Source organism: Nyctibius grandis, chromosome Z (assembly GCF_013368605.1).
Source record: "Nyctibius grandis isolate bNycGra1 chromosome Z, bNycGra1.pri, whole genome shotgun sequence".
NCBI lineage: Eukaryota > Metazoa > Chordata > Aves > Nyctibiiformes > Nyctibiidae > Nyctibius > Nyctibius grandis.
In genome coordinates, this window is record NC_090695.1 from 17,362,453 (window position 1) to 17,381,551 (window position 19,099).

Here is a 19,099-nt window from a genome sequence, read left to right on the forward strand (position 1 = left end):
AACTATTAAAGCTGACTACTTTTATTTCATACCACGTTCTGAGAACCCTGGATAAGAAGCCAAAATGAGTCTGAAGCATTTTTACAGCACAAAAGGTACTCTAGATACAGACACTCATCAGACACAAGCTAGCCTAGGACCTCTCTGGCCCCATACGTAATTGCTTTCAATTTCATTTATTAGTATTGTTGGCTGACCAAGAAGAAAGTCATATACTGGAATAATCCTATATTTCATTAAAAGAAATATGATTTGAAGTACAACTCGTATACTATGTTTCTGTAACAGGAGACCGAAACAATCCTTATCTGCCAGGGCAGAGGGGAGGAAAAAAAAAGCGTCAGTTCCAAAAAACACATCAAGCTCAACCAACCCTCGAAAATACAGAATCATTTTTTCTTTAAATGATCTTTTAATTAAGATCATTTCTTTAATGATTTTTCATTAAATTTCTTTAAATTATCTCAATATCATGATCACTGTAAAATGTAAGTCATTTCTTAAATCACCATTCTGAAGTACACATTCTGCTTTCAGGCTTTTGGAAAAAAAAAAAAGTGTATCATAGAATCATAGAATGGTTTGGGTTGGAAGGGACCTTAAAGATCACCTAGTTCCAACCCCCCTGCCACAGGCAGGGACACCTTCCACTAGACCAGGTTGCTCAAAGCCCCATCCAACCTGGCCTTGAACACTGCCAGGGAGGGGGCAGCCACGACTTCTCTGGGCAACCTGTTCCACTGTCTCACTACCCTCACAGTAAAGAATTTCTTCCTAATATCTAATCTAAATCTACCCTCAGTTTAAAACCCTTCCCCCTCATCCTGTCACTACATGCCCTTGTAAAATGTCCCTCTCCCACTTTCCTGTAGGCCTCCTTCAGGTACTGGAAGGCTGCTAGAAGGTCTCCCTGGAGCCTTCTCTTCTCCAGGCTGAAGAGCCCCAACTCTCTCAGTCTGTCTTCATAGGAGGGGTGCTACAGCCCTCTGATCATCTTCGTGGCCCTCCTCTAGACCCACTCCAATAGGTCCACATCCTTCTTTTGTTGGGGACCCCAGAGCTGGACACATGATGATGACTTCTAAAAATATAACTTTTTCTTTCTCATTTACAGAGGTACTTCTAAGACAAAAAACTATTTACAGCCATCTGCTCAAATTATTAGATAATTGTCTCACGTGACACCACACAAAACCAGCTGACTCTTGCATACTTGGGTTTTATTTCCAATAAAGATGTCATTCAAAATTAAATATTATAATAATATATATAATAATAAACATATAACAATACAATATACCTCTGTTTTAATTCTACTGTACAGGAACTAGCCAAAACCCAAGTTATTTACAAATATTGCCCAAAAAAATGCCAATAGAAACTTATTGTTTGAAAATTAGTTTTCATGCACGTGGTTTTCATTTTTCTGGGTTTGGTTTTACCCTATTTTGAGCATTCATTCCATACTTCCACCATGGAGGCGGGGGGGAAGTGGTATTTTTTTTTCTCCCTAAGCAATTTGCTGTTTCTTCTCTTTGCTCTTGAACTTCATTCCACTTCTGGTTGTTTGCTGGGATCTGTTTTAAACAAGGGAATTAACATTAACTGTCCTGCAAAATGCAGCACTCAAACATTAATTCCACCACATAAAACAGTTTGGAACTGCTGCTCAGAGACTGTATAGAGGCATTTCAAAGTCAGGAGATTGTAAAACCAGCTGCACAGTCTCTTTACTCTTAAATGTACTGAACCAGCTGGATTTGTCATAGCTCAGCTTTGCCATTTTGATAGTTAATCATGTTCTTTATCTTAATCATGATAGAAAATCATGTTCTTTCATGAGTATTGCTATTTGCCCCTTCAGCTCACAAGGACAATCCAAAATTGCTGAGGGAAATCAAGAAACTGTCCTCAAAGAAAAATTAATAAACTTCTAATAGCTTTTTAAACTGCTAATTCAAATGCAGTTGATAAGTAGGACCATGTCATTAAACTACAAATTAAGAATAAACCTTGAAAATTTATTACAATGTTGTAATCTAATGTTACGTTAATGTAACATTAAGTTTTGAAAGACAGCAAGAACTGTCTGAAGATCAAGTAACATCTGAAGCATGACTTCTAAAATTAAAGCAAGATTTTCCATTCGAAAACCACTTACATTTGCATATATGCATGACGTGTAGCTGGGAATTTTCCTGTCACAGTAAGAACCTGCATATGACATCAACTTCATAGTTTCCAATAAGATCAATAAAAAGACGCTTAACTTGTAAGTATCCCAGAGCTACCTGTTTCACACATGTTAAATTACTCATTTAATTCACTGGTTTATCTAACTCACTGGTTTATCTAACAGCCTTTTTGACTGCCACCTCTCATATTAGAGAACACCACAGTGTTACTGAAAGCTGAAGCCAAGCATAATTTGGAATTTTGAGGGCGACATAACTCAACTTATCCTTCAAAATATGCAGCTACTCGTTCTTCAAGAAAAATCTATCTCTTGGAAATATTCATGTTTTCACAGTACTTTTTGGCATTCTGATGGTGATATCTGTTTCTTGGTGCACATTCTATGGTTACTGAAAGCATCTGAAAATTTAAAATAGACATTATACTTCATATATTATGTGAACAATAAACAGACAAGATACAGAATTTATTACAAATTATGTACCTAAAATAATATAAACAAATTAATTTTTTTTCAACTGGGATGTGGATTTCTAAAAGCTAGGAGAAAATACTTAAGCAAGTGCCTTTTGGATAAACTCCAAAGCAAACAAACACGACAGAAAAGAAACTTTCTAGACTGCAGATTAGTCTAAACAGAAACTTGTAAATAACGGTAAGTAGAAAAGTGGTCCTTAATTGGTTTGAAATCTGTACTTTGTTTACTCCTTCAAATGCAGCAAGGCAATAAACCATTTAATCCATTTTATATGAAGCAACAAATATCTGAAGGAACACCAACCATTTAGTTTTACAATTTAATCACCAAAACCATATTAATGCTTATGCATAAAAAGTGATTTAACCTCACCCTCTCTAATTTAAGCAACAAAACCTACTCTCATTGAAAGTCCTACATATCTTGCCTCTTCCTAAAATCTTAACCAAGCAGGAAATAGTTCTACTAGACTATAAATCCCATCAGGTAGATTGTCCTAAATAAATTGACAAGTGCCCTAGTGCTAACAGCCAGTTGTTGACTTTTGGTGGCATGCAATCAGAACATGAATCAAACTTAAAATTTGTTCAAATTTACCAGTTTTTAGCTGTAGACAGAAACAGCATTACATTCTATAAAAATCACATATATTGACTCAACTCTATAAACAGATTTCCAGGTTTTTAAAAAGCAACTTTCTTATCATTAAATCAGAAATAGAATGAGTTCTCTCTGTAAAAGATCATAGCAAACAGCTGCACTGAAGTTAATTGATTTATAACAAATACAAGAATTTAAGGCCTGAAGTCTAATTTCATAGTGATTCAAGTTCCCCATTAACCAAATTACATTCAATGATGGAAGCATTTGCAATGCTCTTTTGTTCAGAGTATACTATTCTTCAAAGGAGAAAATCTTGTCACTGTAAAAACCCTATCTTCCCAACTGCTACAGAAGAGGTGCTGAGTCACAATAGGTAGGTCTCTTAAGAAAAAGGAAAGAAAAAACATTGAATCTGTTTCACGGTTTCACCAACTGTTCTAGGAACATCCAGGTATATTTATGTTGTTTCGATTGTCCAATAAAATCAAGTGCTAACATTGGTGAAGCTTATCTTCTAAGAGTCCTTCCAGGTACCCCTGACTGACGAGTGCCTACCCAGTAAATTATCTTCATCAAGCAATTTAATACATTCAGCATGAAAATAATAAGCTGCTTCTAACTCCTGTTTTATTGAAGTAAATAAGGGAAAAGAACAAAGGGGAGCTACATAGCAGCGCCTCTGAATTGTAACCTGCCACACAAATAACTCCTCACTCTGATTGTAAATTTGGGAGTCTGTACAGAATGACTCATTTACAGAAAAAGTATGTGACAACCAATTTTCAAAGAACAAAGGAACAGAGTTTTCTCCCTATTTGCTATGTCTAAGACAAAGAAGATCTTAAACTGTAACAAGGGAGATTAACAGGAGATTTAGGTTAGATCTTAGAAAAACAGTGTGTAGAAGAGTATGACTAGTGGAGCTCAGGAAGAGATTGCCAGAGGAGATTACGGAATCTGCTAGGGTTTTTTAAAGAACCAGTCTGGTCAGAGCTGGTTTGGCCATAGCTCATCCTGCTTCTGAGCCAGGGATGAATTAGATGACTGTCACTCCTTTCAGCCCTGCTTGTTATGATTTATCATGTGAACATGAAAAACAGAATCATTTGTGCATAAAACTGTCTGTTTCTGAGGCTTCTTACACTTTACCAATCCATGCCATGAAATCTTGCATCAGGAACACATCAATCCATTAATTCATCTGTCTGTAAAGCACTTTTCTTGATTAAGCCCTTCTTTAAGAAGGAGGCATTTCAACCTTGACAAACCCAAAACAGCCACTGAAAAGACCTTTACAGAAAGACCTTCTTTGGTATCCCAAATAACTCTTGCAAAGCTCCACCAAGAATCAAAGCTTGCTCTTCAAATAAGGAATCCGTTTTCAGTAAAAAACACAGACATAATCATCAGAAAGCAACTGAAGTCAGTTTAAGAGCTAAGGAATACAGCAGTGCCCGGTGCCTAAACAGCAACACAAAGACCTGCAATAGTTCAACTTATTGAGCATATAATAGTAAAAATTTATATATGACTTTTACAAATAAACAAAAATTTTGGCACCACATTTGCTATGCACTCTTTTCAGTTCTCCACTGAATACTTTTTCTTATTAAGAGCAGAAGACCTTCCTTGCAGCAGTTGTTGCGGTAAGCAGGCAATACACACACTGAAACATAACACAAGTTTTTTTATCAAAAATATTCTAGCAATGAAGGGAACAGGGGATCAAAAATAGAAAATCCTGAACCCTGGTCACATACAATACCACAGTTAGCATCTATGGGAAAAAATGGTTACTTAATTAGAACCAGATGCTAAAAGATGTCAGCTTACCTGGCACACTTATCTCACCTAAAGAAATCCTAAAAAAGAAGCTTGAAAGAGGTCAGAAAGGGGCCAGGGTAGTGACAAGAGGAAACCAAATGGTATTCTTCGCAGTATTATTCAAGAAACAGAGCAAATTACTAACTTCTTCAGGAAAAAGCTTCCTACGCTACAGAACTTTAAAAGGGGAAATCCCTAACTCACACAAAACAAGCCTATCTTTTCTCAATCACCTGCTAAAATTCACAAGCAAATTTGCAATCGCAACATATTTTTTCTAATTGCATTCTAATTCCAACAGTAAAAAGAGCAGAAAGCTAATATCAGAATTCAAATACCCAGACGTCAATCATGCAAGGCATCATGATTCAGAACCACAAGATCCTGTCTAGAACTTGCTGTGGAGTATCAGTAAATTGTTCACATTTTACACCTCAGTTTACCCTGCTGAAAAAAATAATTAGCTTGTGTCTCATCAGGAAGTTTGGAAAGTTGAACCACTAGCTGCAAGATTCGGGAATACAAGCAGATAGAATAATAAAACCATCATGAAGGAGCTCCACAGGCATTTCCAAATACATCCTGACTTCATACTTACTGAGAGGTTTATTCATGTTCTCCATCTGAAGCTGATTTATCATCCACTAGATTATTACTAGAGTGTGATAGCTTATATAAAAACCTTATATACCTAAAACCTCCATTTCTTTTATTGTAGTTTTCTTGCTCATTATCTCATAGTCCTAGAGCCTCACATTTCCACTGGTTCAGCATAGCTCATTCCACAGAAACTTTTTTTATATATATACATTATGTATATACATACATTATTTATGGGGTATTTGGGTTTAGAACTCACTTTCATGACCCCCATGTTATTCTTGCCTGCAAGGCTGAGGTCGGGTATTTGGGATTTTCGTGCTACTGGAGCTTCTGCTTTTTAATCTGCTATGGCAAGGTGTGCATTTCCACACTTGATCCCTTTCAGAGTTACCTCCTTGTTCAAAGTCAAGTGAGATGTTACAGTGAACAGCATTTCAGGACCCTTGAAACCAGAGTTACTACCCTCTAACATCCCACAACGTGACCTAACATGCTCTTGTAAGCCTTTCTCTTAGTAGATTCATTCTCTTCCATAGCTAATAAATTAAATCAGAGAAAATAACCAGGAAACAAACACACACAATTCTTATAAAGAGCAAGGCACAAGCACCCAAAACACAAACCTTGATGTCAATAACTAAAAGCCCTTGTCAAGTTTTACTCTACAGGCTCGGCCGTCTTTCCCTTTATCATTCCAGGCTCTTTTGTCTGCACGGGTTCAATTTCACAACAGATCATTGTGAATGTATCTTCACAAAGATACATTCCCTATCTGCCTGTAGTCTGCATGTCACAGCGGAGACTACACTAGGAATCGAACAGAGTATCAACCTCTGACGGGCCCCTAGGTATGATCATAAACAGAGGGGTTATTAATTAAGGGTATATAATCCAGATAGATCCACTGGTATGTCTTCCATGTAATTCAAGATGACAACAAAATGAAGTAAGCAGATCTTCAAGAGAACACTAACACAACACAGGCCTGGCTAAGAAACAAAACCTCCTACGTTTTGGAAATGCATGCAGTTTTAGAACTAGGGAACAACAAATCATCTTCCATAAGTTGAAGTATATGTTGTCTGACTGCATTACAGTGTGAACAGTGCTTTAAAAAGCCATTATCAATGGAATTTGAGGGAAAGAGATTCTAGCGTACAATTTACCTCAGAATGTTTCATCTGCACATGCACCTTCCCACCACCACCACTCACCCCAACAAAAAACTAGAAATGATAAAGCACTCTGTGCTAAAACTAGAGGAAATGAATAAAGCACCACTAAGAAACAAGTCTGAGGTACAAGGAGTTGTACAGAATAAAAAGCATTATTTTTGTCAGTGGCAAGAAGTCTGATCTAACAGAGAGGGCCAGGATGAAGTAGAACGACATCAGAGAGGTGAAGAAAACAAACATGATGCTTAAGGGACCATTGAGCAGGATGGGAGTGTAGAAAATAGATAAAATAATGAATAACTGAACTGTGGTATGAAAGACAAAAGACAGTGACAAACATTAGCAGATTACATTGAGGTAATTCCATAAGCAGCTGAACCAAAAAAAAGAACCACTTAAACATGCAGAACCATACGACCTGGCTGATGTTCAGGTGTTTTGAGGAGGCAAAGAAGGAGTTATGGATGTTTCCCAGACCAGGTAACCAACACACTGCCACAGAATGGCCAGAGATTAAAAGTATTTGGCTTCAACCTTGTGCTAGCTAGAACTCCTGCAAATGAGATGACCTCTGTGCAGTCTTGCAGCTCCTCTGCCATGTCTATTTATATCAAACAGGACATACAGATGTATTTCATATGACTTGGACTGAGGAAGGCCCCTGCATTGCGCAACGTGTTTCTCTTCAACAAGAAGCAAGCATACAGAAAGCACACAGGAGTACTGCTCCTCAAAGAGCAAGAAGACAAGACAAGCAAAAAGGGTAGGTCATGTTTTGGCCTGAGATGCAACATGTAATAAAATAACTGCACAACAAATAATTTGTGTTCATGTGCTCTTAAGGAGGACATCAAAAGGATTGGGTGAAACAACATGAGTCTAGCGCTTTAACTGATAGTATTAAATAAAGCTAAGAAATTGAAGTTGCCTGTCTGGGAAGCCTTGGAACAAATACAGCTGCAAAGGGAGGTACAAGAGATTTGCCTACGTTCACAGAGGCAATTGTGACAATTCCAGAAACAGAATAGTAAAGTCTTGGTTACAACACGCCATGTGACAGCTGCAAGTAACCTCTGCTTTCCAGGAAACAAGACATCCTTGACATCACTTCTCACATTCTTACCAATTCCTAGAAGTCTATTGCCCAGAATGGCATTCTGCAGATGCTAATGGAAGATACTAATACACTTAATTACTCAAAACCTACATTTTGAAATATAAGTATGTATATTTATAAACATCCAAACCAGTGAAACTATTGTATGAAGTTACAGTATCTATTAAACACTCTAGTTTTCTACTCTTCAACAACATAATACCCAGCAACATAAACCCATTAAAAACTCAACACAATTTTGTACTATAGAAATCCTTGCCAATAAAATGAAGGGGCACTCTTCAAAGGTCTTCACACTACAGAATATAAATAGGTTTAAGATTTGTGTGAAATATAATCAAACTAATCAAAATGCAAACTTGCAATAGAAGGCTGATCTAAAAAGGGCTAGTTACTTTAGAAGGATCTAAAGGATGCCGGAGAACAGTCTTTCCAAAAGCATTTATGGCTTTAATTACACGTGGACACAATCTCAAAGCATTTTGAAGACAGCAGACTGTAATTATGAAGAAGCTGTAGCAGCAAGAAATTCAGTAGACCACTTTAACGTAAACACACGACCAAACATTTTCAACTTTATGGTGAGGAGGAACATTAAAAACACCAAGGACAGGCACATACTAATGGAGAGAACTAGAAGGGTCTTTTCCCCAAAAAAAGCTAACTCATAACAGATTAAATTTTGTGGCACTTGATGCACTTCCTTTAATTTTTTTTATCTACTATCTACTTGTACGACCTCTTCCCTTAAATGATACCTATTCTTGAACAAATGCAGGATGTCTTCACAAAACAAGAGTTGAACTATTTACAGTAGTTATCATAATGGTAACACTTATATCATTGATGCCCTCAAGACACATTGCAAGCATGTTCATAGGTTAAAGCACTCTTTTATCAGTCTAAGGAAAACGGACAAGCTTTTGAGCTCACAGTATCAAAACAAGTCTAAGACTTCATGAATAGACTGATCCCACTTCTGCTAACAGGTCATCTTGTGAAAAAGGTCGTTATCCTGCAAGAAATACTATTTCTAATACATTGTGGTTGTCCAGCTGCTGTTAAAGGCAAATACAGACAAACCAGAAACAATCTACAATTCATTACTCCAAAGCAACACCACTTTTGGGAAGAGTGTAACAACAGAACAATAAATGCAACTAAAAAGCTGTATGCAAATACTATGAATGGTATATATTACCAATACTCACTATTTCCACTTTCAAATCACCTGTTAGATTCTGATTTATGCAACTGTACCAAATAGCAGATGTGATTGCACACCCACGCACACAGAGCACCGCATGCAACTTTCACAGAATCACAGAATCACAGAATCAATCATGTTGGAAGAGACTGCTGGGATCATCGAGTCCAACCATTGCCCTGACACCACCATGTCGGCTAGACCATGGCACTAAGTGCCATGTTCAGTGTTTTTTTAAACACATCCAGAGATGGTGACTACACCACCTCCCTGGGCAGCCCATTCCAATGTCTAATGACCCTTTCTGAAAAGAAATGCTTCCTAATGTCCAACCTGAACCTCCCCTGACAAAGCTTGAGGCTATGTCCTCTTGTCCTGTTTGCTAGTTGCCTGGGAGAAGAGGCCAACTCCCACTTCACTACAACCTCCCTTCAGGTAGTTGTAGACTGCAATAAGGTCACCTCGGAGCCTCCTCTTCTCCAGGCTAAACAACCCCAGCTCCCTCAGCCGTTCCTCATAGGTCAGACCCTCCAGACCCTTCACCAGCTTGGTCGCCCTCCTCTGGACTCGCTCCAACACCTCAACATCTTTCTTCAAGTGCGGGGCCCAGAACTGGACACAGTACTCAAGATGCGGCCTCACCAGTGCCGAGTACAGAGGGACGATCACTTCCCTAGACCGGCTGGCTACACTATTCTTAATAGAGGCCAGGATGCCATTGGCCTTCTTGGCCACCTGGGCACACTGCTGGCTCATGTTTAGCTGGCTGTCGATCAGCACCCCCAGGTCTCTTTCCACCGGGCTGCTTTCTAAGCACTCTTCCCCCAGCCTGTAGCGCTGCATGGGGTTGTTGTGACCGAAGTGTAAGACCCGGCACTTGTTCTTGTTGAACCTTATGCCATTGGTCTCGGCCCATCTAACCTGTCCAGATCCCTCTTTAGGGCCTTCCTACCCTCCAGCAGATTGACACTCCCACCCAGCTTGGTGTCATCTGCAAATTTACTGAGGGTGCACTCAGTCCCTACGTCTAGATCATCTATAAAAATATTGAAGAGCACTGGCCCCAGAAATGAGCCCTGGGGAACACCACTAGTGACCGGCCGCCAGTTGGACTTTGCCGCATTCACCACCACTCTCTGGGCTCGGCCAGCCAGCCAGTTTTTAACCCATTTAAGAGTCCACCCATCTAAGTCCCAGGCAGCCAGTTTATCCAAGAGGATGCTGTGGGAGACAGTGTTGAATGCCTTACTAAAGTCTAGATAGACTACATCCACAGCCCTGCCCTCATCTACTAAGCAGGTCACTTTGTCATAGAATGAGATCAGGTTGGTCAAGCAGGACCTGCTTTCAGCATAATCATAGGGCAATCTTTCACCACAATTTAGAATTGCCCAGCCAGACTCCAGGAATCCTTGCAAATTAACTTGTGTTTTTTTTTTCCAAACCTCATGGCTATGCACAGTCCCAACCTCTGGACTACAGAATGGGAAAGAATAATTTCACTTTCACTGAAAAGCCATTTCTAGCCTTTTTGCCCCTTCAGTAATTCAAATGACATAGCTAACTGCTGGATTTGTACACTTGCCACTTAGTAATTCAACATACCCGACTGCTCTTTCTGAGTCCACAGTCACAGGGTAGCTCAAATTTCAGGCATGGATCAGTATCAATGCTTACAAATACCTTAGGGGCTGGTGTCAAGAGGATGGGGCCGGACTCTTCTCAGTGGTGCCCAGCGACATGACAAGGGGCAATGGGCACAAACTGAAACACGGGAAGTTCCATCTAAATACGACGAAAAACTTCTTTACTTTGAGGGTGACAGAGCACTGGAACAGGCTGCCCATGGAGGTTGTGGACACAGTACTCAAGATGCGGCCTCACCAGTGCCGAGTACAGAGGGATGATCACTTCCCTAGACCGGCTGGCTACACTATTCTTAATAGAGGCCAGGATGCCATTGGCCTTCTTGGCCACCTGGGCACACTGCTGGCACACTGGGCACACTGGGCACACTGTTTTGAATATCTCTCTGGAGATATTCAAAACCCACCTGGATGCAACCCTGTGCAACGTGCTCTAGGGGAATCTGCTTTGGCAGGAGGTTGGGCTAGATGATCTCCAGAGGTCCCTTCCAACTGCAACCGTTCTGTGATTCTGTGATATTTTTAATAGGAGATCGTCAGGACTTTTAATATCTTTGCTTTGCAAAGTACATGCAATTTACATTTTAAATCTATTATTCATTTAAAATAATTAATTTTTATTTTTATAATTAAAGAGGCTACTCTGCAAACTGCACAAAAAAAGGATGCTCAGCAGAGACCATCAGGAAAATTCCATGCTCACACAATCACCCCCTGCATCACTTGAGCCTACTGGAGTAGTTTATCTTTCATGCAGATCAGCCACTGAAGGCAAAACATGACATTTTGCCAGTACATTACACAACTGCTTTCTGGAAAGACAGCAACACTGAAGATCAGGAATCCTGACTTCCAACGGGAAGATGCAAAACAGTGTTTATGTACAGGATAACTAACCACATAGCTTTAAGAAATACAAACTGAATAGCAATTTGTCTGAAAATAAAAGATTTGAGACTCTTGTAATGAGGATCTGGGCTTTTTTTCTAGTCCTCCATAAAGTTAATGGTCTGTGGAACAACACTGCTGTTTTCAGAACAGGAAGGGGCCATGGAGAGCAGAGACTAGTCAGAAGGAACACAACCCAAGCCCATAATGTCCCTAGTTCAGGACAAAGCTCTACTCTAGCCTGCAGGTTTGTCAAATAGACATTTTATTCTGAAAAAAATTAACAGGCTAATTTGGCAAACCATACCTTTCCCAGTGAAATCAATTACTAGTTGTCAGAGGTTGTCAAAGGGTTTTAAGTACAGTGTGTATCAGTTAATAGCTTAAGGAAGAAATACTGTCACAGCAACATTGATTGGACCAAGCTGCTGAACTCTTTGAGCAGATAAAACGAGCTCTGGCCACAAGGAAAGGCTGCTCAGCAATTCGAGTACAGATTAACCCATGAACTCTGCAGAGAGAAAGGGTAGAGAATTGTATTCTGATCCTCACTCCTCGCCCAGCCTTGATGATTTCCCACTTCACCTGTCTTTATTTTCCCCATTTGGAAAAAATTAAGAAGTGTCACAATTCTTTATCTCAGAAAAGTAGAAGGGAAAGTCTCATAGCAAAAAAATCCACAGTATATCTAACATTCACATACACAGAAAAACACAGGCATCAGAACGTTGTGTTTAGGTTGGTAGCAATGCACACCACAACCAGCATGGTTCAAGCAGCTTGACTACAGATTTGCAATAACAAAGTGGACATACTCCCATCAAACACAAGTCACAGCCAAGACTCTAGTGATAGCAAGCACCTGTTATTTAAGGCTGGAAGTTGAAAACATTTATACCTTTCCTTTCCAGCAGTCCACCCACAGAACAAGAACCGTGACTGTGAATGGAATTGTCCACATTTCCCAAAGCGTAGCACATAAAAGGATTTTTTCCTGCTGCCCTTTTGTGCCTTTGTTTTGCTGCTCATGTCAAGGACACGACATGGGAAAGGGAGGAGTAGACAGGATATGCTATATGAGCTCTGTTATTACTTTAACTTTGCATTTTCCAATGGGAAACCACATCAGGGAAGGGCAAAGTCTCACAGGAAGCTTTCCATACTGTAAGTCACAGACTGGCTCCTGAACCTTTCCAAACATGCTCCCATGATTACCTCCTATTCCATGACTGCCTTTAGCTACCACCTCAGCTGGTTTCCCTTCTCTTAAGAGCTTCCCTCTACCGCTGTGTGAATAAATGTTATTTCTGTTTTGTTCTAACATCAGACAAATTCCTTAGCACACCAGCTGTTTCCAGTCAAACCATTTCAAGACATGAATTTATAATTATAAACAAAGACAAATGTAAGTTAATCCAAAGTAAGCCATAGAACTAAAAGCACATTTGCATCATTTGCTACACTTCCCATATATAAACTATAGTAAGCACAGCTGTATAAATGCATCATTTATTTCTACATCTCACTGTGCAAACTCAAGCCAAAAGACTACTAATGCCAAATATCCATTACTCATCATTTTCAGAAAGAAGATGCCAACATTGATGCTAGAGCGCATCACTTTTGCCATACCCAGCATCTGAGAAGCAGAAAGCTCTACAGAGGGCTTTTTGTTATCCTTATTGATTTGTTTTTAAATGAGTGTTTTCTAATTGTTTATCTATTGATGACATATTCTGCAATCAAGGAAAATTGTTACTTTCTAATTTCCTGAGAAGGGAAAATGTTCTTTCTCAGTATTTTTGTTTCTAATGCATACCAGCAAAGGACCACACTTTCACTAAGTCTGCTTAGTTTTTCTGCATGGTTCTCACCACTGCAGAGGCTTCTGTCCTTGTTTTGTTATCCAAAACAACAAGCAATAGGAAAATTACTTTTTCCTTATTCCTGGAGTCACATTTAGGGGGTAGGGACAGGAAAGAATACCTTATTACTCTTGTTCAAAAAAGCTTACTATTATATGCAAACAGCTGAGAAGAAAAAAAAGCCTCAAAGCCCAGTACAGAGTATCAGAGAACCTTCCAGAGAATATGTGTAAGCATACAATCATGCATACTCTTTCTGAGGTGGAGACCTAAATATCTATAAAGGTGGCAAATGTCCCATCATGAAAACTGTCTTACAAGACAACAAATTTTGGATTCTTTTTCCTCTGAAGTTCGTGTAGGTTGAACTCTCCATCATTATTTTATTTGGGTTTTTACCTGGTTAAGCAAATTAAATCAGAAACAGAAAGCAAGTTAATGATAATACAATGATAAGCTTTGCTACAAGCTGTCATATGCTTACAATCTCCACAGTCATGCAGATTCAAGAAGTAATTTATCTGCCTGTTCCCACACTTCCAACTGACACATCTGACTCAGACACTAGTATGGTGGAAGAAGCAGAAACATGCGTTTGAAAAGACTGGTACTTCTACCAGAAGGTACTAGCTGTGTAAAACACACACAGAAAATTGAGTTTTATTTTGGTTGGTTGGTTGTCTTCTTTAATCCCAAAAGATTTCATTTAAGTTTATGATAATGTTTTCATTTTAGGATACACGTTTCAGCTTCAGATCCTTACAGATATCTATATGGTTTTTATATTAACCACTTCTGCTTCTCTACTCCCCCTTTCAAGGGTATACACTTCTAAGTAATCTCATCTGGTTAAACCCTCAAAATGGGCATCACATCTCTTTCTGCACTCGTGCAAAGATCTATGTTTTTCCTAGCTCAAGACAACGAAGCTTTATCCTCTTAGTCACGGTAGCTGAAGGTGGCACAGGCTCTTTTGACGTGGATAACTATATAAACCCTTCCTCCATCTCATAATCTGCACAGGCCTGAAAAACAGGAAGCCTATTTAATGGAGTAGTGCAGCTGAAGTAATGGGTGCTCAGGAGTGTTACTGATAAGCAGCCTGATAACAGACTAACAATTGAGGTGTCTGTAGTCCAAAGGACTACGAGCCTGTGCAAGACGCAGCACTGTACAACAAGGATGTGCAGAACAGGAAGTGTCCAAGTAACACAGTACAAACTGAACATACGGTGCTGGTAAGGACTGGCGTTTAAGAGACTGCTTAGCTTTTGGATAAAAATCAACTAAATAACAAAAAAAATCTATTAATCTGCAAAACAGCATGCAGTAGAAAGCACACGATGCAAGATACAATTAACTAATTAAATGGGAAATATGGAGTTTTGTGTTTTGCTTCTTGACATCAGTAGGGAGCACCATACTTGCTAGCTGCCAGAATGCTCGCATACCTGAGTGTCCTGGTTTTGCCGGGACAGAATCATAGAATCACTCTTGTGTTCAGGAAAGCTGCACTTTTGAGAAGACTGCAGCACCCGATATGGCGGGAACAAAGTTGGTAAGACACCTTTAGTTGGTGGCCAGCCATGGTATGCGGGTTCCCACAGTGATCAAGGCTGTGAGCAGTTTCAAGTTAGCCAGGTGCTAAAGCTGGGAGGAGCGAAATCCAGGGCAGCTGACCCGGGCTGGCCAATGGCAGTGTTCCATACCATAAACACCAGCTCACTATAAATTGGGAAGTTTGCTGCGGACGGCCCCGCTCTTCTCAATGGTCGCCATGCCGGGAGGGTCTCGCCCATCACTCTGCTCCCGAGGCCGCTCTCCCGTTCGCTGTGACCATCGCGCTGTCGCTGGAGCTGTGGTGCTTGCAGTGTTCGACATTGGGCATTCGCTGCTGGGAGCGCGCAGCTCATGACCACTATATGGGCTGAGTATAGCTCTTATATTAGCATTAGTAGTAATATTGGTTTTCTTATTTTATTAAATCTGTTTCCATTTCAACCCACGAGTCTCCTTTCCCTTTCCCAATTCCCTGTCTCGGCTGGGGAGGGGTCACTGGGTGACAGAACAGCTGGTTATTGTTTAGCCCCGGACATGGGCTGAACAGAGACACAGAGCAACAAATCCAGTGACCAACTTACACGACTGAGCACGAGCAGAGCACACTGCAGATGAAGGAACAGTCACACTGCAGTTCTGCACAGCTCTCACTTCAGCAGGCCTCTGTCTCCACTCTGACACCAAAGCTGTCCACTCTCCAGACAGATCACGTGAAACTCACCTTTCCAATGACAGGCATTTCTATATAAGCAGCTGAACAGAGACACAGAGCAACAAATCCAGTGACCAACTTACACGACTGAGCACGAGCAGAGCACACTGCAGATGAAGGAACAGTCACACTGCAGTTCTGCACAGCTCTCACTTCAGCAGGCCTCTGTCTCCACTCTGACACCAAAGCTGTCCACTCTCCAGACAGATCACGTGAAACTCACCTTTCCAATGACAGGCATTTCTATATAAGCAAGTACTCTTGGCATCTAGTATTTTCCTAAAGGAACTATTTTAGCCTTCAAATGCACTTTACACGGGACGCACATCCTCCCTCTACACTGTGGCCACAACAGTGCATCTCTGGATGCCCTGAAGCATACTCATTATCCTCCTCACTCTCCTCCCTTAAGTACCAGCAGTCAATAAAATTGGCTCCTCTCAGCATTTTCATAAATGAAGCTACCTCTTTATATTTTGTAATATAAAACGTTTGATGAAATTAAATATTACGCTGCTCAAAAGGTCACAACGAGGTACCAGTTATCTAGCTATCACTATAACTGCAACTACCACAACTTAGCAGTGCACTGCGGTATAGACACCACACTTACCTATTTTAACTGAAATAAAACCAATTATTGTCAGAGGGTGTATTTTGCTATACACTATACCTGCTTACACCTGATTCTGCATTACAAACACATTTATACTTGGACATCCTCTCAAATTAATTTGGACAGCTTAGTACAGCCTTCTAAAGAGCTGGCAGATGGTCTGCATACCTTGCAGCCATTAAAACCTCACACTGTAACCCTTTCTGATCCTTCAAGATAAGCATACCCATCATATAGGAATTTGGAGAGAGAAGGTCTTCCTAAGGAACTTAAATACCACAGGAAAATGTGCCTTTGACTTTGCAAGTAGCAGTTTCCTCCATGAAGATTTTGTCCACATTGCCCAAATCCGTTGTTTTCTATCATTTAGAAAAAAGTCTTTTAGATGTTCAAAACAGAATGCAGGCAAATGTCATGGGAAGAACCTCAAGCAAATATTAAACCCTACCTGGAACCAAATTCTAAGAACAAAAGCAATGTTAAGCTTTGCGATTCTATCCTCAAGACAGACTGCTGTTACACCATTGTCACCACAGTTGTTCAAAAGTCACCTACCCTTTTGAGTGAACAGCCTAATAAAATGGGAAGTGGTATGTGCCAGGCTTCCTCCTGAAAAGTATTTAACAGTAGGAGCAGCACTCCCACTCCAAAAGCTCCAGGATTTGAAGGATGATTTGAGCAACAGTATCTTATACATTGCGTAAGCAGAGCTCACACAGTGGATTTCTGCAAAACACCCCATTCATCTAACTCTTCTCATCAATAATTGGAACAACTGGGAGCAGCAAAAAAAATAACTTAGCATATTTGGGACACATGTTTGAAGTAAACCTCATATTTCTTTTATGTAACTTAATTAAGGTGTAACAGGACTTGGAGAATATTAAGGCACTCCAGACAAAGCTTATAACAATATAAGCATTTAGCTAACATGTTTTAATACATGACATTACTCAAACATCATGGATATTTAAAAGCAAATGTATATGAACCCTTCAGCAATTACATTAGGCCAGAATTCTCAGCAACTAATACACACAAATTCCAAATTTTCTTATACTTTAAGAGGCTGGCTGAATTTTCCTTTACCTTTTTAATTAAAGTGGAGAATACTTTTTCTGTCCTGGTATTAGTAAATCTTTTGACAGGATAAAACCATGCTGTAGTCTGTTTATGTAAACTAATATGACAAATCCCTTTTGCTAAGTGCATTACTTAATCCTGATCCTGAAAAACTAAGTAACTTCTTTTCATTCAAATGGCATTAACACTAACAAAAATTATTCAGTTAGAACATTGCCTTACCGTGTAAATGCCAATTCTACAAACAGCAAATGAGAGCTGGATACATTCAGACATAGTCTAAAGAAATTAAAATAAAGACATTACCAAGAATGCTAATTATTAAGAATTCGTTTTCTTCCCATCTCTCCCCTCTCCCCTGAAAGAAACACATGACAGTATATTACATTTCTCCTATAAGGCTGTATTAAACAAGCTGAGAAGAATGCTGTATCAATTCATATTATGCATATACTTATTACTTTTCATACAGAAGCAGCTGGCAACACCACTGCACTTACTAATTTGGTACTTCATTATAGGCCTCAAATTACCTATGCTCCCCAAAATGCCTGTACACAACATTAATATTTTGCATGCAAGCTTTCAGTCCCATTTATTTTTATCTGCTCTGGTTTAAAAACAATCTGCAAGAGACATTTTAAGAGAGTAATGTGCTTTTTGGCTTCTTAGTGGACTGTAAAGAGCTTCCATGTTTAAATATTATAGTTCTCTCCCTGTATCATCATTCAAATTCTCTTCCTCTGTATACCAAAATAACGCATATAATTTAACATTCCCACATTTCTGAAGTCATGCTCCTTTAGTTTTCTGAGATTTTCATGTTCAAAATAGAACTCTCTACTGTCTTGAATATTTTACTTAATCTGCTCTTACAGCTGTGAATAATCATATTAAAAGTTTTTACCCTCAACTCGCTCAACTTCCAATCTGCTGTGGTGTAACAATTCTATGTCTTCTGCAGTCACCCAGAGAGGCTGAGGATGGACTATGAATTTCTGATGAAACAGATGAAAAACACCTTCTTTAAATAGCATAAAGAAGCCAGAAAATAAATGCAACTCCCCACCACCAAAATAAAACCTGTTGTAAGTTTGCCATTTTCATATATACGGTCAGGAAAAATAAACTAGGCTTACAATTATTTATTCAGAAGAGTAATTGAGGAATTACTTTAGATAAGATATCTGAGAAGTCACATTAGGCAAAAACTAAAGCAATCTAGTGAAACATTTTTACTATGCGTTTAACAAGTTCACACATCATCTGCATGTATTTTAAGATGTTGAAGGTGAAGTGCTGGTTGCTACAGACGCCAAACAGTATCAGTGAAGACATTTTTTTTCCTGGCCTCTGCTTTCCAACCGTGCCCCCCAAAAAAATCTGCAATTGAAACACCCATTTAATTAGAATTGATTTAAAAAAATTAAAAGAGTGGCTCTTATGAATTATGAGTAACAAAAAAAAATGTAGCAACATTTTTCTTTTGCTGTAACTGTTAAATATAACTGCATTACCTTACTCAT

General features: G+C 39.4%; 1 protein-coding gene across 2 annotated transcripts in view; it reads right to left on the bottom strand.

Annotated features, from left to right (window-relative positions):
* ARL15 (ADP ribosylation factor like GTPase 15) overlaps nucleotides 1-19,099 on the bottom strand; it is a 235,715-nt gene that overhangs the window by 205,204 nt on the left and 11,412 nt on the right. Inside the window, exon 1 of one of the 2 annotated variants that reach the window (XM_068422692.1) lies at nucleotides 17,796-17,849. The exons of the other annotated variant lie outside the window; for it this stretch is intronic. Within the exon in view, the coding sequence (XP_068278793.1) occupies nucleotides 17,796-17,849 (54 nt within the window). Of the gene's footprint in view, nucleotides 1-17,795; nucleotides 17,850-19,099 lie in introns of those variants that run through there. 2 annotated transcript variants of the gene reach the window in all.